Source organism: Labrus mixtus, chromosome 5 (genome assembly GCF_963584025.1).
Source record: "Labrus mixtus chromosome 5, fLabMix1.1, whole genome shotgun sequence".
Taxonomy (NCBI): Eukaryota; Metazoa; Chordata; class Actinopteri; order Labriformes; family Labridae; genus Labrus; species Labrus mixtus.
The window spans coordinates 6,146,223-6,167,873 of record NC_083616.1 but is presented as its reverse complement, the minus strand read 5'-3'; the positions used below and the strand labels follow the sequence as shown (position 1 = coordinate 6,167,873).

At 39.6% G+C, this 21,651-nt stretch overlaps 1 protein-coding gene across 2 annotated transcripts in view; it reads left to right on the top strand.

Annotated features, from left to right (window-relative positions):
- abca2 (ATP-binding cassette, sub-family A (ABC1), member 2) overlaps positions 1–21,651 on the top strand; it is a 76,878-nt gene that overhangs the window by 12,593 nt on the left and 42,634 nt on the right. For both annotated transcript variants that reach the window (XM_061037459.1, XM_061037458.1), the window contains exons 2-6: positions 9,413–9,506; positions 17,186–17,297; positions 18,615–18,778; positions 19,188–19,309; positions 21,249–21,362. In XM_061037459.1, coding sequence (XP_060893442.1) covers positions 9,413–9,506; positions 17,186–17,297; positions 18,615–18,778; positions 19,188–19,309; positions 21,249–21,362 — 606 coding nt within the window. The remainder of the gene's footprint in view (positions 1–9,412; positions 9,507–17,185; positions 17,298–18,614; positions 18,779–19,187; positions 19,310–21,248; positions 21,363–21,651) is intronic.

The following is a 21,651-nucleotide window of genomic DNA, read 5'->3' as shown; positions in this document are numbered from 1 at the left end:
ATTATTTTAGGAACTGTTCCTGCATCAAACTCCTTAACTTAACCATAAAAGCTGACACATTGGAAGATTCACCCAAAACCTTTAAGTGGCAGTGAAGCCTGTCAGTGTCCTGCAGAAGTACAAGTAACAAGGACAGCATCTCCTGTACTGACACAGCCTGTCTCCCTCTGCTCTGTACCTGTCTGCTGAGTGCAGTGTCTGAGTGCGTGTGTGTGTGTGTGTGTGTGTGTGTGTGAGAGAGAGATGACGTCACCCTGGTGATATGACTTTGTCCTCACACAGCAGAAGTTAGAGACAGTGTGGTGACACAGCAGGAATGAAAATGTCACTCTCAGAGTGAAAGAACTTTCTACGCCTTCACAAAAATGTTGTTTTTCTCACATGTGAAGGTGTTTGTTTGATCTTTAAAGACTAAATGGTAAATGGACTTGAGCTTGTATGGAGCTTTTCTAGTCTTCTGACTAATCAAAGCACTTTTTACATTGCAGGTTACACCTACACATTCACACATTGATGGCAGTGGCTGCTAAGTAAAGTTACCATGAATATAATTAGCTAATTCATACGACGCTACTGAAGCAGAAGGAGAAACTTGTGGCTCTGTTTCTTGCTCAAGGACACATCGACATGTGATTGCAGGAGCTGAGGATTGAATCCCCAGAAATGTACGGTGGAGAGAGACGGCGGACTCGACCACTGAGCCGCCCCATCGCCTGCTATTTATCAGATAGTCAATTTGTCAGAGTTGCTTGTAATGCCCTACAGTGCCCTTTTTCCTGCCTGCTCTTGAGTTTAAATGTATTTTAGATGGATGGTAATTTTGTCTGTGATATTTTGACAATATCTATTTCTATTCTCTATTTACATTCTGCAGCAGACTTAAGTTCGAGTGATAACAGCTTGTCTTCTTACTAAATCCCCACAATTCTTTTAAATCGAGGTTTGATTGGACACATGAACATTAAGTACGCAGTATGAATTTGATTATTTGCTATTTAGCCACAGGACAGATCCTAAATAGTGTTAATAGAGAGTTTAGGAAAAAATGACTTCATCCATAATCATCACCAGGTGATTCTGAAGTTATGACACAAAGTAAGAATATCCTCAGACTTGTGAGACGGGTTCTTTGAGCTGCTCATCAGGTCTGTCTGGAGACATTTTGTCCTCTGAGGAGGATTTTTGTTTGAACCTACAAAACAGTGTTAATTTTGTCTCCCTTAAAGTTGATAAGTGTTTGTTGATGTTACTCTTTTCATGACTAAATTGAGACACCAAGGTAAATGATAGAACAACTATAAATACTGCTAAATCTCTTTACTTAACTCCAGGATGAATGAAGACAACACAATTGTTAGTTCTGTTCATGCAGACAACTCGTCACATTGCTTATCTGCAGCAACTGTCCCGTGGGTTCAAATTCTTAGAGCCTCCATTTGGTTTGTCACAATATCAGATTTTTTACCGTTAAAACTATAACAATCTAAAGATACAACAGAAACAAAAATACAAGTCCTAGGCACCCAATATTGAGCAATTTCTTGTCAACTCATACAAAGAATAAAAAAACATCAGATATTCAGTCATATTTCAACCGAAAGCTGCTGCGGGTAAAAGACAGAGAGCAAATATTAAACATTGACAATGTATTTGTGCAATTTAGATGGTGTGCAGGAGTTTAGAAGCCTGCAATATTTGAAAGGTAAAACACAAGATATTACCTAATATGTTGAGCCTATGACATCTTTGTTGCCTTGGTATAACAAAACAAGAACACTTAACAAAAACTATGTTTACAAAGGGGCGCAACAACCAAAAAAGAACCACAACCCAAAGGCCCCACAAAGCATGTGGGTTTACACAATACTTTAGCTGTGAGCTAAAATCAACGTAGCACTGACCAGAGTCTGGATAATCATGGAAACAGCATCAGTTAGTTAGTACCACTAGCTAGCAGCGGCCTGCCTGTTACAGCTAATGCTAGCTCCAGTGAGAGCGAGCTTGAAAGAATGAGTTTACTCTCAGCTAACTTCAAGAGGCTTAGCTGCACAAATACATTCTGTGCTAACTAATTTCTCCAATTTAGACAGTGTGCAGGTGTTTGTCTGTAATTTATGGTAATTAAAACTAATAAATGACCCTATATGGGTGCCTAGGACTTCTATTTTTGTTGCCATGGTATTGCAACAGGTATCAATATTGTTTGATTTGTACTAGAATCGTATCAAAGTTTCAAATACTGGAATCGTGACAACCGTGGATGAAACATTAACAACTAAATGATTATGATATAAATAAGGGTTTCAATCAGAGTCATATGTCAGAAAAATTACAGTTTAAAAAAATCAAACATGTCGTTTCATCTGACATTGTTTTCTGTTTGATATCTATGTAAATTCTTTAAAAGGCCAAAACCCGACACCTGTAGGCATCACCTTGAGTCTTTTTGTACACCTGGGAATTAATTGAGTGACTAAATAATTAGTGAGTGAAGAATTGATGTCACCAAAGTGCCAGGCTCAACATGAATATCAAAACAATAGAACGCATTCATTTGTCTCCCACCATTATTGTCTGAACCCCCACCTTCATTCAGCTCACTGCAGAGTCATGATCAGACCTCTGAATAATTCAACTAATGTGTGGTGAATGTGTGCTTAATAATACAGCAGAGTGAGAGGTGCTTTGTGTTACAGGAGGGGCTGTATGTGTGTGTGTGTGTGTGTGTGTGTGTGTGTGTGTGTGTGTGTGTGTGTGTGTGTGTAGAGAGATACGATCACTTCATACTTACATTCACTGGGTTTTTTACTTTAACTGGTCATGATAAAAACCATGAAACACATTTTTACCCAAATGAATCCAACACTAGCTGTGTTCACATGCACATTATTTCTTCAGCCAAATTAAAATCCTGACTAGGGATTTGAACTTTCACTGTTTACATGAATTCTAAACCAAGTGGTGATGTGATTAAGACGTCCATAAACTCGCGTCAACAGTCGGATCAGTCTCTTCAGACTGAGGTGTTTACATGGACTGTTTTCATTCTGATCAGGTTATTAGTCCAGTTGTTAGGGGTCCATGTTAACATAGAAACTGTGGCATGTTACGCGGTTCCTTCAGGGGGCGTGGCCTTATAATCAGACTCATCTGCCAAGTTCCTTCATCAGCCTGACATCCATCTGATAAATTGTGTTTTTATAGAGTTCTTTCAAAGAGCCCATTGGTTCCCTAACCTTTTTTTTTTGCCCTTGAAGCCTGCCTTACCTGTATCTAGGACAAGCTGCCCCCCCCCCCCCCCCACCCACACAAAAAATGATTAAAAAAATGCACAGCAGTAAGGTTTTCTCTTTGATGATTAGGTTCTGTGGTGTTTTCTTACAAATAAAAATGTCATTATGATTTCTTTGAACAGCCAATCATGACATCCAGAGTCGACTGTCTGTGCTGTGGAAAATATTTACAGTCTGTTTTGAAGTCTCTGATAATCTCATCTCACACTGCCCCCTGTCAAGAGACCTTAAATACTCAGATAAAGTCTTCTGTTTTTCCCGATGGTCTTATGTAGGTAATGTATTGTCATCAGTATTGATTTCAGTCTGTTTCATAACCAAATAACTGATCTGATAAGCCCACAGGTAATGAGGTGCAACAGTGATGGTGGTTTTTAGCTCAAACTCTCTTTTTCCGTCTTCATGATTCTGCTTTCTTGTTTGTTCTCATGAAATATTTCATGAAAAAGTGAAAGGCTAAGTTTGTCGTCACTGAATATTATAGAGGTCAGAAGAAGGAGACGTGATGCTCCATGAAATATTTAAACACGTCTACAAAGTCACTTTTTAAATGGAAGTCTGTACATCAGTATTTACAAACGGATCTTATTTTCCTGTGTGTGTGTGTGTGTGTGTGTGTGTGTGTGTGTGTGTGTGTGTGTGTGTGTGTGTGTGTGTAGTCAACCCTCTCACTCAAACATTGGCTCCATTGTGATTCCAAATGTTTTGAATGACATCACTTTTGAGCACAGATCAGGAATAATAAGGATTCTTCAATACTGAGAAGCTTCTCTTTGTGTGTGTGTGTGTGTGTGTGTGCGTGTGTTTGTATGCCAGACTCTGCCATGTTCAATTGTTAGCTTATTATTGCACATTTTTAATTTGCTAATGGGGGGTACAATATAGAACATAATGGGAATTTGCATGCTGTAGATGTCTGACTTGAAATCAGTACATTTTTTACCATGCAGCTGAAAATCTGAATCCGAGTTGTTCTCTTTTGTTGCTCGTTGCTTTTGGTGGATGGTTGCAGCTGCAAAATAAACCAACCTGCTCAGTTTCATCACTATTAAAACGGCTTGTTTTCAGGCTACACTCTGAAAGTCAACTCTCTCAGTTCATATGAGTCCGAGTCATCTGCAGGATTTGTCGGCTGAATCTCTGTATTTTTTTGGGGGGGCAGCATCAATGCAACCTAAGATGCAGGCAAGCTAAGCTGCTAATTTTAGCTTAGCTCGTTTCTCGGAAAACTAAAGATTCAGACGTGTGCTGAAGTGCTGCATCTTGGTAATTACATTGTAAAACAGACAAAAATGAACTTGCAAACACAGAGAAAGAAGCCAGCTGGAAGAGCTTTAATGTGTCAAAAGCTGGTACTTATGGTTAAATCTGATGAACATGGGCCAAAGAGATACTGTGGGCTGATGGTGGAGTTTGTTGGAGCACTAAACTGGAAAAAAAAAGAATAAAAATGTGGCAATAAATTTGACATCAAAGTGCAATGCAGAAAAACCTTTCATGGAGCGTGTACTGACACATGTAGCAGATTATAAAAACGACACGAAGAAAGCCAGTAATAATAGATTCAATATGTGAGGTGAGAATGTGCTAATGAGGCATATTAGTACGTTTTCATGTTTGTCCTATTTGCATCTCATCATGAACTCTATTGTGTAATCACATAATGTAGTTACTGATGTCTGAACCTTCAGTCACTGTGAAGCTGTGCAGAAAAATCTGTGTCCTCTAAAAGGTCTTTATCACTGAAGTACATCACATGAGTCTGTTATATGGTGACACTCAATTCAATGTTGTTTTTAAATACAAATGAAAGCATGGATGTATTTAGTGCAGCAGTGTGTGAAGCATCAAACTGAATGTCTCTCTGAAGATGTCCTCTGAGCTGTTTCACACTGATGATTCATAATGTGTGTGTAGGCACAGTGTGAAACATGCAGGCCATTCTGTGTGCTCGTTCTCTTTTAGAAACTCCTCTTCCTCTGTGATGTCCTTCTTCTTCTATTTTTTCTCTAATAGAGAGGGTTTGTTTAAAGGTCGGTTTAATCAGATCGGTCAGGTAAGAAACAAAAAAAAACGTTTTTTCTTCACTATTTCTTTTGACATAGAAAAAGTTATCCTCCCCAAAATGCTTCAGATCCTCATTTCCTTTTTACGTGTTTGTGTAGAAACACGTGGTCAATGACACTGATTCTGCTAGCAAAGTGTTAGTCTCGGTAAAGGAAGGAAGTGTGTCGATAAAATTGACTGAGTATTATAATGGACAACATTTCCCATCGCCTTCGGTTGTAAAAACATTGTTTTAAGACATAATGACCCTGCGATGAGCTGACATATTGCTCGTGTGACATCATATTGAGCTGAGAGATACACAAATTGGTGCTGGTTGGTGGAACTGGAACATTAATGCCACGCCCCTTCGCCTAAGCCTAGCACACATTTAACATCAAAGACCCCTCAGGTGGGCACAGTCTACAGCAGGACAGATTCTTGTGCCCTCTCAATTCCTGCGTTTCCAGTGCAGCGGTCTGTCTCCAAAGCGTGGCAGCAGCGTCCCTCCACTTTGCTCAATTCCATTCAAGTACGCTCAATTATTTGACGGAGCCCGCTGCAAGCATGCGCCGTAAGTGGAGTAAACAATGGCGTCTGCATAGCCGTAAAGCCAAGCTTACGTTCCTTGTACTCCGGTCGGTATCTCCTTAAAGGCTTTATATGTGATTTTTCACCCTTAAATATAATAGAAATCAAGTATATCCTCTGAAAATAACTCTGTGAGTCATGACTGTCTACAATGAGTGTAACACCCGAGTCCCGCTGTCTGTGATGTTTTCCGAGACTTTGTTTACATCGGCAGGACGGCCGGCTGACTCCTCCCCTCGTGTATAAAAGTTGTTTAATTGAGGGACTAGAGAAAAGAAGAATAACATACTGTACTCACTGCTTAACTGTGTTTCTAGATCACGCTCATTTCAGGTAAATTTACATGCAGTGTGAAGATACGAGCATAATAAAGAGCGCTAGCATGCTAACACAACAATGCAGCGCGAGTTGTTTTGGTTTCATGCTGGTGCTCAAGGGCGACATCTGCTGGATCAAAAAGTCACATATTCTTCCTTTAAAGAGGCCACACCGACATGCATCTCTTGTGGCTAATAGACTAACTATTGACAGTGCTTCATACAACCCCACTTCAAAACTACCAAACTATCCCTTTGAAGATTATGTCAGCTGATCCCTGTTTTCTTTTTCTTCTCTATTTAACACATTAACAACTTAATACTTGTGTGCTCTCTTGGCCAGGTCTTAAAATACAGATTATTCTCAAAGTCCTATAAAGGTTGAATCAATATAAGTTGAAGTTCTACTTTAAACATCGTGCATGTTTTAGTGCAGCATCAGAGAAAAAGAGTGCTGTGTGGGATGAGTTTGGGTAGCCGCGATGCAGAAAGTTTGACCCCTAACATGCAAATGTGGAAGTGAAGTGAAGCTGCAGCTCTCATGGAGCGCTCTGACATTTTATTATTCAAATCAGACGATTGCTTTTGTTCTCCGAGGCATGGAAATCAATACAGGACTTTAATCCACACACACATTTACACTCCTCTGGAAACTGTTTTCTGCTGAGTATGTGTCATACAAAGTTTACAGTCTGACACTTATCACTGTATAACTTTGTACTTAACATAACAAGTTACAAAAATAAGTTTTTTTTGTGCATACATATTTGTGTCTATCTATCTGTAAAAGTCCTTAAGTTCAATTGTACGACTAAGGGAGCTCTTGTTTGTGTGTGTGTGTATGTGTGCGTTGGTGTGTGAGTAGTCTCCTGTCTCTGTAAAAGACCTGTTTGTTTGTCATGACCTTCACAGACAGAAACACACACATACACATACACATACACACACACACCAGCTGTTTATGGGTGATGTGTGTGTATGTGTGCCACACAAAGACATCATGGTTCTCATGTAACCAGAGAGCATTATGCTGCCATAATCCACACACACACACACACGCACACACACACGCACACACACATGCACACACACACACACACACACACACACACACACACACACACACACACACACACACGCACACACACATGCACACACACACACACACACACACACACACACACACACACACACACACACAGGTTGAATTGAGGACACTGAACGATGACAGCGGAGTTTTAAAGAGCTGCAGTTTTCTCTTATTTTTAAACAAGAGCCATATTTTGATATATTTTGTGTCTAAACGACCACAACTTAATTTTCCAGGATAATTCACCTGATGAAAGGACATCCAATAAAAAAGTTCTCCAGGCTGAGCACCGTCTATCATCAGCCTAGTTTGAACATTTCTAATTTAGGTTGAAGTTACACCTTAAATCTTACAACCAGCTCCTCGTAGGTGTTAAATCCTCGATTGTCATGTTATATTGTTAAAATACGGTTGTCATGGTGAGGGTTCTGAAAGGTGGGGTAACTTTGAGGATGAGCAGGAACAGAGGGTCTCAACGACATTTGTTTTCAACGAGTAGAGATCATTATATCTAGTAGACTAACTTTACCAAATGCTTAGTTGAAGATTTCACCACTCAGTGTCACCGTTGTTATTTTACACTCGCTGTAGTTGAAGTTTTTAGGCTTATTTATAACCTACTCATAATGCTTTGTCATATTTTACGTTCATTTTTGCCGCTGTATGTGGATTAACGTCCGTTAACAGAAGTTACTTTCAGCTGGTCCTCTGTTGAGAGATAGTTTGGCACAAGAGGAAGCACTAAATTAATTAGTTATGTTTGACTGTGGTGTTTCTCAGGATACAGGATGCATCTGCTGGACCAGTCCTGTGTTCTTCAAAGCATTATTACTGCCACCCGACTGCATTCAACAGAAACACACATTTTATCAAACACAACACAAAAAGGTGCCCGGAACAATATTTCTTGTTTCTATTTTTATCTGCTATTTTCCTCGATCTAAGCAAACCCTTTAACCCCCCCCCCCCCCCCCACACACACACACACACACACGCACACACACACACACACACACACACGCACACACACACAAACACACAAAACAACAGGTAGAAGAAACTCAGGTGTACCTATGCTTCTCTCAACCTTTAAAAACTTAGCACACTTTATTTAGCATGGCTAAACACTGTAAATAATTAGAGCTCAGTTCTAAAGTCGTGTCTTAGTACTCTCTTAAAGAGGGGTCAGGTGAGGAGGTAACCCAGGGTGAAAGGATTTGTCCGACCAAACTCTACCCTCCATCAGGGAGACCAAGGCCATTCGAGTTGTGGGTTTAATTTGTGCAGACTCAATGATGTCTGGTCTATCTGACGCTGATCTTTTATATCGTTCTGAATATTCATGATCTTGAATCGTGTTTGAGTTCCAATCGTCTGGAAGAGGTCAGACAGGCCAATTACTTTCCCAGCTGGTCTCTTAAAGGTGCACCGATCAGACTGTTTAATATTTGTCTTTGGAGGTGGTCCACCGAGTCGGAGTCGGCCATCACAGTCATAAATCGTTGCTATCTTGGCACAGTAACGTTGGTCCCTCCTCCTCTCCTCTCCTGCAGCCTAAATGTGATTTATGAACGTCCACTTCAGGGCGTCTGCTGCATGTCCAGCTAAGAGTCGGCCTCACTAATTGAATCTTTAGCTACTGACAGAATTTGTCCAACAATGTTAATAAGAAGAAACAGAAAGCAAGTGAAGATTACGAGCTGAGGATGGAATCTGTGTGTATGGTTGAATTCAGACGGTACTTTGTGATATTGATTTGATATAAAATGCAAGTTTGTGATCAGGAGGAGTCATCGACTGTGGAGAGATTTTGGCAGCAGCAACGATAAGCGGATTCTGCATGTTTAGCACACTGGACATCCTTCACACTCAGATGTAATGAATCGATTTGTGATAATTGGCAATCTATTTCACAGAGTGATCCCCAAGCACAGAGAAGGGAACCGACAAGTAGAGTTTCACAGTAAAGAACCACGACTGAGGCTGACCTTGTAGGAACTTGGCTCGAGTTTTGCAGGTTTTACTGGATGAGCAGCACAAATAATGGTCTCTATGTTCTTCCTGTTTTCCTGCAGTGGGTGCTGGCCTTTGAGATCTTCATCCCACTGGTCCTCTTCTTCATCCTCCTCGGCCTGAGGCAGAAGAAGCCGGCCATTCCTGTCAAGGAAGGTGAGCAGACTTATCACAACCTGAACATCAGGGGATAAGTCTTAGAAACAAAATCTACAACATTGATACATTCCTATCAGTCTCAAAGGGAATTTCACTTTTTCATTTTTATGTTATTTGGGGTCAACAAATCTAGAATCGCTAACGTTGACCGGTTCAGTTGGCAGTCATGAGAAGAGCTGTAATGGTTTCAGCGTTATATTTCATATAACACTGATGGGCTCAGATTGTTTTGCTAAATGTCTAAATGTGAAATGTGTTTAAGAAAAGTTGCATTGCTTGCTTCAAAGTCACCAGACTCCACACACATCAACAGTTATTTATCTTGCCGAATGCTTCCTCCATTTGTCATGTTTTGTTTTGTATTGTTTAGCAATTTGATTTTTAAAGGGCCTTTGTCTGTTAACAATGTCTTTTTTTTTGCACTGGCAGCGCCCATTTTCTCTACAGAACCAATGCAGTTCAGAGTTTTGAGAGTTCAGCATCCTACTCACAAAAGCACCCTCAAGCACGTCCGCTGATTTTTGTCACAGCGCTCACAGTTGAAAACAGTTCAACTTTTGGAACATCACTGCACTTATCAATGTCACTACTCCCTCGCAGACCAATCAAAATCATGACTCTACATCCATTGTCCCGCCCCTTGCATCGAGACATTACTTTTACTATTGATTTTTGACTTTGTACTCATATCGACCTCCACATTTGTAGATGTTGCTGTCTGGCTAAGAGGCTGCCTCCCAGAGCCTAAAGCCTGCCGTGAGCAAGGGAGAAGGAAGTCGTGTTGAAAAAAAATCAGTAAAATAAAGATACAAGACATATTGTGTTATTGTTTCACATTTCACTCTAAAAACGAATAAACATGTCTACAGCTCCATATGTGCTAGAAGGAGTTAGATTTATGCGTGAAGCCATTTGTGGACTCAGGACCTGAAGGTTGACCTTTGAACCAACAAACTACAACAAAACAAACCCACTCACTGATATAGGCAGAAGTCCTGTGTCTTGAGAGGTCAAAGTATTGCTTCTGTCAATGGAGTCAAGTGGCTTTGAAGAGAGATGTAACAGCTGATTCTGGTTAATAAAGAGGATCTTAATCTTAATAAACTACAAACTGCTGGAGACACATTTGAGTTGATGGCTGCAATGGTTTAAAGGTCATTGGCTCAACATCTGTAGACTTGATACTTCACTTCACTTCACTTGATACTTACTATCAACTTGGAGACGTTGGTATAAAGTTTCAGTTAGTAAAGATTGGTACTGAAATCCTCTGAGTATATCAATCAGTAATGGCTTAGAGTCATTTGTCTACATGTGAAGATGATGTTGCACATGTTTCAGTGAGGTGTGGGTGGGTTCAGGATGATCAGGATTGCACTGACGGTGTTGAAATAACATTTTCTGTCCTTCTCTCCTCATAAACCTGCATTAGGGTTGTTGTTCATTTAAATACAGAAGGTGAACACTTCTGCTGAGTCATGTTTGCCTCAGATGTGCCTGCAGTCATAAAGACGTAACTGATGCATCTGCTGCTGTTACCAAATGTGACTCTCACCATGTGCTGTACTGTTTGTGTCACCGTCTAGTGTTGTGTTGTTGTGCTGGTTCATGTTTGACTTTGTGTCACGCTCACTCACTGTAGCAGTTCACTTTTACGTTGATGTGTTTTTTTTGTCATTTTCTTCACCGTTTTTGTTTTTGTTTCTGTTGTCTCATTTCTTCTTCTCTGAATGTTTTTTTTTTCTTTTTGTGCGTGATGCATGTTCACGACATGTCGGATGGAGCAGTGTGTAAGTGTCCTCATCATTTAGTTTGACACCTGATCCACTCATGAAAACATCTTCTGGTTGATTTAACCCTGACGTGTTAATCCTTGCTTGGGGTGTGTTTTGTGTCTGTGTGTTTACACCAAGTGTGTGATCTAACCCTGAACTATACAACACACCGTGAACCTGTGCATTCAGTCACTCAGAGACTCACAACAATTGCTTCTAAAATTAGAAATCTTTGCAGCAAGGTATTTACTCCTGAAGAGTGAGGTCTCTTCCCTGAAGGTCATAATCTCACATACTTAGGAATAAATGTATGCCTGCATGCTCAATGATTCCTAATAAAACAGTTGCAGTGATTCCCAATCTTCATGACCTCTTTTATCGATAGTTTTTGTAATTAACCCACGGATATGAACACAGACAGACTGTCCAGTAACAGAATGTAGCCATTGTGAACGAATGGCAAACAATCAGTTCATATTTACAGCCTTTACCTTTATCTGACTTTAAGAACATAAAACGTTACTTCACATACGATCCTGTCTAATAATAGTAATTTCATTATTTCTCAACTAGAGAGAGGTAGAGCGAGCTCATACAGATGAATGAGAGTGAGGGAGCGTGTCACAGAAGAGGAGGGACAAGAAACTAAAACTTGTTGATCATCTGTTTTAAAATAAACCGAGTTAACCAGTGAAGTATGTGAACAACACTGCAGACGATATAGTCTCTTTTAAAGGTCTCATATTATGCAAAATACACTTTACCATGTTTCTCTAAAATTAATATGTGTCCCTATAGCCTGTATACAAATTCCCCCAAAATTTGAAAAAAGTCCATCCTCCTCATCTTTCGCCTGCTCCACTTTTCAGAAAATGTGTGCTCAAACAGGCCATTTGGAGATTTTCCCTTCATGACATCACAAAGGGCAGTAGCCCCTCCCCTAGGTGGGTGACACTCCCACAGCTAGGTGTTTGTTCTGCCCTTTGAGTCTGCCTTCTCACCGTAAACAATAGGGCATTGAGCAAGAACGCCGAGCCACCAAAGCCCTTCCAGAGAGGGGGCGTGGTCAGACACAGCTCATTTACATTTAAAGCTACAGACACAGAAACAGCCTGTTTATAGCCCGGTTTATAGGCATGATCAAATACAGGATAAGAGTGGATTTTGAGTAAGAAACTTCACAGACATGTTTTAGGGAGCTGTGAGACTTATTTAAACTGGTTGAAAAGGAGGATAATATGTGACCTTTAACAGAATGATGCTCTCTCACAAACAGCTCCAACGTGTCCGTTCATCCTCTCATCATCTGTATAAAACGAAGGCCTCCTCACTTCTCTGTTCATTATAAAAGATGAATTATAAAGTTATGAAAGCTGAATATACACTGCTGAAAGTGTGATGTCATCATTTTATATGATGACCCCCAACTCAAACTATGACTCACTTCCAGTGTCCCTGTGCTCTCTCCAGCAGCAAACAGAAGGTGCAAACAGCATAGAAAGTAAACATGGAGGAGACTCTGGAGAGGGCTGCTATCACCCAGTCCTCGCTGAATGTGACGCCAGAGTTTGACGCTCACTTGCTGTTAGAACATGGTGTCAGGGTAGTGTTGTAAGCTCAGATGTACTGATGAAAGTTTGATGCTGCTTGTATTGCTAACCTAGCTTACTTTATGGCCTCGATCAGCTCAGATAAAACAAAACACTGCATACACACATGAAGACCCGCTGTGGCTAAAAGATGCTTCTGCTACATTTTCTAGTTTTCTTTCTTTTTTAAATTTTCCAACAGGAGAATGATGTGAAATTATCTTAACAGGAATCAAGCTGTTATTTTGTTGTCACTCTGCTCGACACCCAGTCTGTGCAAGATCTTAGAATCTGTGACTTAAATGTCTCTAGATCTAAGAGGGTAAAATTTTGTTGATCTTAGAGGGGAAATTCCAGTTTTTCACTCTGTTAATGAACATGCTACACACACGGGCCAGTAATACACATGTACACACCATGACTGTAAATATTAATGGATGAAGTCTGAGTGACATCACCCATCTGTTACTGCAGGGGGCTTTGGAAGCTTGTCGGTTGCTGTCGCCATGCTGGAAATGCTCTCACCCTAAAGACACGCTAAGAGCAAGAAAATATATATATATATGTTGTCTGCTAAAGACCGTAACATTACCTGTGCATCTCATATATGAGATGCTAAAAGTAAGTCGTAATCATTTGCTGACATGTTACAAAACTGTTGATAACCTCAGAAAAAGATCTTTCTCTCAGTGATTGAAGCCTTTTGTTGTTTACTTAACTCTCATCTGTTTTTTGAGTCTCTGAATGACTGAATTTGGGGTTCTAGCTATCTGTGTTTGTACTGATATACAGTAATTATAATTGTGTGTGTTCCTCTCAGTCCTGATGCATCTCGTTCGCTGTGAGCTGACAGGGCTCTATCACCATCAAAGCCTCTTTTGTTAAAACACTTACTTTTAACAACACCCTCTAACAACTCCGGTGTCAGGACAGAGAGGAACACACTTAAACTATATGAAATGAACTAATCGACAACTCCCACTTTCATCTTTATAAACAAATGGGCTGCACAATAAAGTTAAATTATGTCACTGATGACTGTTTCATGCCAATGTTTCTTTTGACATTTGAAAAAAGCCCTCACTGTGCTCTGCAGGCTCTTGAATTATACAAACACACACATTTCTTCTGCTGACTCAAATGTGCAGTCCCTACCTGTGTGTCCTGGTGTGTGATTCCTTTGTGTGTAAATCATTGAATCTACTAAATGTACAGCTGATGTATTAATCTAATAAATTGTTCTTTATCCCCTCTAATTCTTGTCCCATACTGCAGGATGTGAATTTAAAGGGGAGGGGGGGGATTCTAGTATCTTTAAACCTCTGCCCTTGTTTTGTTCACATATTTAGGGGTTTACTTGACATGAATGTGCAACAAGTTTTACATAGATTCACCCTGCAGACATGAAAATGACTGTAATGACTGCAACATAATCTTTTATTGCAAATATTGAAAGTTCTTGTTTTTTCACTAGCAGCTCCAATTGATATTCTGAGTGTCTGGCACCATTATCAGAAGAATCCCAACATAGACAGGCTTTATTTTGTTAAAATTAAAGTTAAAAGAGCCATTGACAAAAACAGTGAATTTGCCTCAAACAGGAGTCCATGGCTTCTTTGACTAGCTGCTTGGTTTAAAGTCTTGTATGATTTTAAAGTTTAATTGGTTATCTTAGCTCTAAAACAATAACAAAAAAAACACCAACAAACTAATTTAACTTGGGAGTAGTTCAATGTCATCAACCATGTTAGCGAGAAAACAAGTGTTTAGTCAATGGAGTTTGGTGTCTTTGAAGAGACTGGTGTAACAGCTGTTCCTGTTTAAAAAATCATCTTTCTCTTCATCCAAAATCTCTACATCTGTAGGGATCCTTTCTATGTTGTTGTCAGCCATGAAGGGTAACTATCTGAGCCTGTCAGGGACAAAAACTTAACTTGTCTTGCAGCCATTTTCACATTCCAGCTTAAGCAGGCTGCTACGGCAATTCAGAAACTTGTTGCACCTTTTAGTCAGTAACTCGTAAACATATGTATTAATAAGGCTCAGATGACATAATAAGATAATTCCCCTTTAACAAAGTCTCTCCAGTTTCCATATTCAAAGCTCCTGTGAGGAACTTTTGGCACCCCATGTGGACAAAACAGTATCTTACTGTATATCTCTTTGCCGATTTTGTCCTGTACAAGTTTGTTTGATAACCAAAAAATCTCATCCTGCTTTATTTATACAGTCAAGATTATCACTCATCAAAAACCGACTTAGGAACATGTGGGAGAAAAATAAGGCAGTTTAGTCAGTGTGCTGTTAATCACTTCATCTGACCCCCATCCAGTGATTTCAGGCATCAAAACTAACCATTGTAGAAATAGTCATCCATGTCCATTATAGGTTCATTGACCTTTGAGGGTAAAACAGAGGCAGTGTTATTGATTTTAGTAAGTTTCATAACCAGCTAAAAATTCTTCACTGGAGCTTTAACTAAATGATGGATTGTGATTAACGCTTTAAATTGATGATTTTTATTCTAAACGGTCAGAGAAGACACACGTCAATGACCTGAATGAACACACCTACTTTGTGTTATTATGTTTAGTGCATCACTTACTGTAACTATTCAAATACAATATTAAAGTACAAGCTGTTTATAGCTTGATTTCCTTTCATTTCTCATAAAAAAAACACTTTTGTCTGATTAAACCTTTTCATAAACTGGACTATTCAGAGTTAGACTATTTACTGTGAACTTTTTAAAAATCTGTTGAAACTTTTGACAACTTCAACATGTTGAAAGGAAAAAAGTTCTATACAGGTCATGCAAACGTGAGTTCTATAAATATCTGGTGCACATTTTAAACACAAATTAACACATAAAGTCAACAAAGATGTGCTGCATATAATTAGAACGATGCCGAACGGGAGAGTTTAATTTCTCCTGAGAGTTAATCAAGCTCTCAAACCCACTCTCTGGCTTTATCTTCTCACCGTCTGTTCTGCTTATTCTGCTCAACTCTCTGAGGTTGTTAAAAGGGTTCACATTGTGTTGAACTCAATCCTTTAAAAAAATCTGGTTTCTGTCCAGAAAAGAAGTGCATTTTATCCATCCAAGGTAGAAATAGTTCTGTTCTCAGTCAAAAAGCTGTTTGGGGAATTTTCTTGCTTAAATCAAAGGTGTTGATTTATTTCAAACCACCTCAGTGAGACAATCTCTTTTACAAAAAGAGCCCTGGATGGTTAATATCCAGAGAAGAGCCATAAAAACAATACATAGGTAAGAGAATAAAATAAACATGAGTAAAACATATAAGGGGAAAAATAAGTAGAGATGGGACCAATCCAAACTAATATCGGTATCGGGTCTGATATTGACATAATTTACATATCGGATATTTTAGTGATGGTGCAGATCCACGTCACCGGTTAATAAGACTATTGGGCACTTCAAACAATCTCAGCTCGTGCAGTCTGACTTTGAAGACATTCACATTGAACTGTAAGAAGTGCCAAATCTCCATGACGACGTTCAGACGAGACGGAACAGCTCCTTCTAAATGTTCAAAAGTACAATTATTACACTTCAGTATATAGATTAATTTGAGTTTAAGTTGGTGATTCCTGTTTGTGTGTGAAGCCAGCACAAAGTTCAAATACATTTATTTGGTATAGGGATCTTGTCTCAGCTTTTGGGTTAAAAATAAGTGAATATTATCTATAGTTTTTTTTCCAAAGCTTCTGTACTTTTCAATATCATTGATCATTAATTGAATGGATGCTGTAGAGTTTTAAAACTTGTGGTATCAAAAAAGTATCAAAATATTGAAAGCTATCACAACCTTGTGTGATACAGTGACAGATCGTCTGTCTTTGTTTTTTAACGGATGATCAGGATAATAAAAGACAAACGGGCTGGGGGAGAAAGAGAGTGTTTTTGTAGGCAAACATTCAGCCTCCTCTATCACAGACAGGCTTAAACACAACAGTTACCATGGTAACATCAGCTTATTATTCATGGACACATAGGAATAAATCTCTTAGTCCATATTTTCATCATTTAGCTCCAAAGTGATGAAAGGTGTGTGTTTTCAGCGTTAATATGTGTGAGCCTTTCTGACCGTTGCTGCTGTGTGTCGTCTCCTCGTCTCTGACTCTAACACAGAATCTCTGCCTCTGTTTTTTCCTCTTCATGTACCTCCTCCTCCTCCTCTTTTATCCTCACCTGTCTCCTCTAAATTCCTTTTCCCTCCGTCCCCCTATCCTTCCCCTGGTCTGTGGTTTTATATTTTCTCGGTTTTGTCCATCCTGTCCCTATGTGCAGCCTTTTACAGCGCCGCCCCCCTCACCTCGGCCGGCATCATTCCCATCATGCAGTCTCTGTGCCCGGACGGACAGAGGGATGAGTTCGGCTTCCTGCAGTACAAAAACTCCACGTGAGTACATTCTTTGTCAGCGATGAATTATCAGTTACATAACTTTATTTATAAATACATTCTTAGTGGGCAGGACCAAAATACATGAGCATGGTCAACCATTCGCTCTCGACATTCCCCTCAGATGAAGAGCCGAGTGACACTTTGTTTAGATTTCTGTTTGGGAGTGTTACAAAAGCTTTACAGGTTTCTCCAACAGAAGTCTCTCCAGGTCCAGAAGTTTATAGATGACGACTTTATCGTCATGTCTCCACATGTCTTCAGTTATTTAAATGTTGAGCTATTTTGTCCCCTTCCTTTTTTATAGTCTGTCTTGTCCTTGTTCTGTGATGTGATGTGATGTCATGATAACTTACTTATTAGACCCTTATTGTCACCTGAGATGTACACAAATATCTGAATAACAGCTGGTGACTCTCTTGGGCAAGAGCCCATTCACTTCTTTTTACAAAAACAAATCAAATTCACACATTATTTATGTGTCTCTGTCTACTAATGTACAGTATATGTTGTTCTTTTGTCATTACTTATTGTATTGGTTGTGCTTGTCATCGTGGTTTTATGTAACTTGTTTTCAGATCCACTACAGATGGATATTAGCCTATGGCTATAATCTGGCATATTTACATTTTTTGTTTCATTAATGTGCACTGTCCCTATTTTAAATAAATAATTAATAAATAGAATAAATAATTACCTGTCATGGTCCTGCCTGTCCAGCTCATGCAGACTTTGTACAGAGAAAAAGAACAGGTGACCTTTCAGGGTGCTGTGTACTGATTGTATTACATTTGAATAGAAAAAGGCTGTTTTTCCAATTTTCCCATCATTTTGTAAAGGACACTGGACTTATTTTTTTGTCATAAAGTATAAATACTATCACCAAATTTTTAACTGAGATACGGGTCCAGTTAAAATCAAACCATATGGATTCCTGCTTTGATACCATGGCAACAAAACTAGAAGTACAAGGCACCCAATGTTTAGGTAGCTTCTTTTATTTGATTACCAAAAATTGCAGGTAACATTTTAGTACCAACATTTTCAAAGTATTTTGTTAAGACAGTTTAAACAATGCTCTCTCTCTCTCTCTCTCTCTCGCTCTCTCTCTCTCGCTCTCTCTCTCTCTCTTTCACAGCAGGATTTTTAGTTCTAGTATCAAAGTATTGACATTTTGACAACCTTTTGACAATCTTATTTCACAGTTGAAGTTTGTTAATTTATGTTTCAGCTGAACGGTGTAATGAAGAAAAGGATGAATGTTATTTACTTCTTATACGTGCAGATTTAAAAAGTTCTTTTGACTCCCTCTGTCAGTGTGAGCCAGCTGCTGGAGCGGATCAGTGAAGTGGTGGAACAGAATCGACTGTTCACGTCGGACCGGCCCGGTTTGGGTCAGGAGCTGGAGACGCTGCAGCAGCACCTGGAGAGCCTGAGCTCGTCTCCTTTACCACCAGACTACAACTTCAACAACAGCCAAGGTCTGACTATCAGCCTAATTTAACTGATGTGCTGCTGTGATGACTTTCTCTGTCTCAGGTCTTTGTAACTTTACAATGAAGCCGTGAAAAGCACCGACGCAGAGAGACGCTGTTTGCTCTGCGGCGCAGATAGGGGTGCATTTAACTCTTTGTGTGTGTTTTGTGAATCAGACGTATTGTTGTCTGCATTTGCACAGGTTTGTAAGACGCAATAGCAGCAGAATCCTGTAGTGAATCAGGCCCTCAGTGTCATCTGTTTATATGGTCTGTCAATGATATGTTTTTGTTCAGAAAAAATGTACTGCATCTATAAAGTCTGAATGGAAGTTAAAAAACAGTAACAGAAAGATGAATATTAAATCATTATTTGTGTGTGTGTGTGTGTGTGTGTGTTGTGTGTTGTGTGCAGGCTTCACCCTGGCCAGCGTGTTTAGGAACCAATCATCTTTCCAGCAGTTTCTTATGAAGAATCTTTCTCTGTCGGAGTCCACCAGCAGCCTGCTGCTACACACTCCCATCAGCCTCAGAGAGGTGAGCACACACACACCTCTTTAGCTCAGTGAAGGCCAATGTCAATCATTCCATGTTAAATAATGATCTTTCCTGCTGATTCATTCAAATTCTCTAAAATATTAAAGGGGACATATTATGAAAAATTGTACAGATTGCACTGTTTGAAAAGGTGGAAAAGGGGGATAATATGTCCTCTTTAAAATATGTAATGTCTTGCTGTTCAGTGGCAACATTAATCCAAGAAAGAAACAAGTTGATATGATTACTGTTGTGCTCTAAAGGTTGTTGTCCCCACTTAAGGCTGATTAGTGAATTTGCAGAATCAGATAAAAAAAAAAAGGGATGCATGTCTGAAAGTGGCCTCACATCCTCTTCAAACACATTTTCAGTCCAGTCGTCCAGACAGAGACATTTAAAAGATGAGCATTTGTCTTCTCCACTTCTGTCGTCTCCCGTTTGAGTGAATCACATCTTTATACACTGAAACACAAATAATTCATGTCCATCTCAGCAGCTGCAGGGTCTGAAGGAGTTAACCAGCAGCTGTGCTCATTAAAAGTCATCACTGAATGATAACGTACACACACTGATGTCTGTAGTCAGGATGAACATCACTGTAGCTTTAGTTAATCAACCCAAACTATTGTCCCATATTTAAAATAATCAGTGCAGCAGTGAGAGCAGGCGGGTGTCTGCAAACATCTGTTTCAGGGAGACAAAGCTCTGAATCCATTAAAACAAACTCCTAGTGGTTTAGTAGAAATAAAAAGTATTATAATGGTTCAACTTTTTATCAGCAGGAGGTTGTTAGTGGTGAAATATATTTCACTTTAAACCTTACAACCTAGGGTGTCACGGTTTACAGGGGTCAGAGTTTGGTTGACACAGAGGTCAACATGAAAAACATCTCCTGGTTTGATTAAGAAATGTAAGACAAAATAGAAGATGTGCCTTTAGGAACAATGTGTTATATCTGTGATTAACTTGTGAGTGTGGGACGTTTGAATGCTCCTTCTAAAGGTTCATAATGAATACTCCAAGTTGATGAAGTGTGCGATCATGGTGAGATAACTTTAAGTGAGACTGGAAGTCCATCCATCTGTTGTTAGTGAACAGCGGGTTACTCAATCATGCACGTCAGTAAAGGAACACACACTGGGTTATGTGAAGATGTGATGGGACAGTGTGACGAGGTTTGAGTGCTTGAAATACACACTTGAAGCATTTGAGTGCATAGCCCTAGAAATGTGTTGGCAGGATGCAGACGGCCTAGTGGTTAGGTCACACGCCGTGTATGGAGGCTTTAGTTCTCCGAACCTGTGTCCCGGGTTCAAGTCCGGCCTCTGGCTGCTTTCCAGCATGTCATACCCCACTCTCTCTCTCTTTCCCCAATATCCTACTTTATCCACATTCCTGTCAAATAAAAGAAAAAAGCCCCAAAATAAAATCTTTAAAAAATCTTTATTCAATCAATCAGTCGATCATTATTTGTATAGCGTCAATTCATAAGTGTTATCTCGAGACGCTTTACAAAAGAGCACATGGGATAATATGCAGACAGGATTTCTCCTGTATTCCTCGTGTTCCTGCTGTCCGTGCAGGAATGAGGACGGCGATGGATTAGGGGAGGACACAGCCCGATGGTGGTGGCTGGGCTTATTGGCTTCAGTGATGTCCTGTACCCTCTTTAAAAAATACAATATTAACATGTGTGCACGATATAAGAAGTCCCTTTATGAGGATTCAGACACTTTGACAATTAAACTAAGATTGAATTGTCAATATAATAAAAATAAATGTTAATGTCCTTTGATTTATTTAAGTGTCACCATAAAGGAAGGCTGTGTAAAGTTGCATTAAACAACCTTTAATGTATACTTTTTAAAGTTTACCATCATACTTATATGTGTGTGTGTGTGTGTGTGTGTGTGTGTGTGTGTGTGTGTGTGTCCTGCAGGTGTACATTCTTATCTTTGGAACATCTCTCAAAGATGGAGGGGTCGCCCAGACTTTGATTCAGGGGGCGAAAGACACGAGACAAAAACCTGGAGACAAAATTCATCATCTGCAGGTGAGATCATACATGTACACACACACACACACACACACACACACACACACACACACACACAGCCACGTGTCAGAACAGGTCCAGCTCATGGGAATACACTTTCTGCTGTTAACTACAATTAAAATCTGTGACTGAAAAGTCCATGTGATTAAATGTCTGATATTAGCTGGGAAGCCGTTTAAACATGAAAATAATTCAAGTTGTTTCAAAATTCACCCTGTGACAAACTCTTCATTTTAACAGACTGACTAATCATAGATCTGTCTCTGTGAGATTGGCTGAGGAGTCT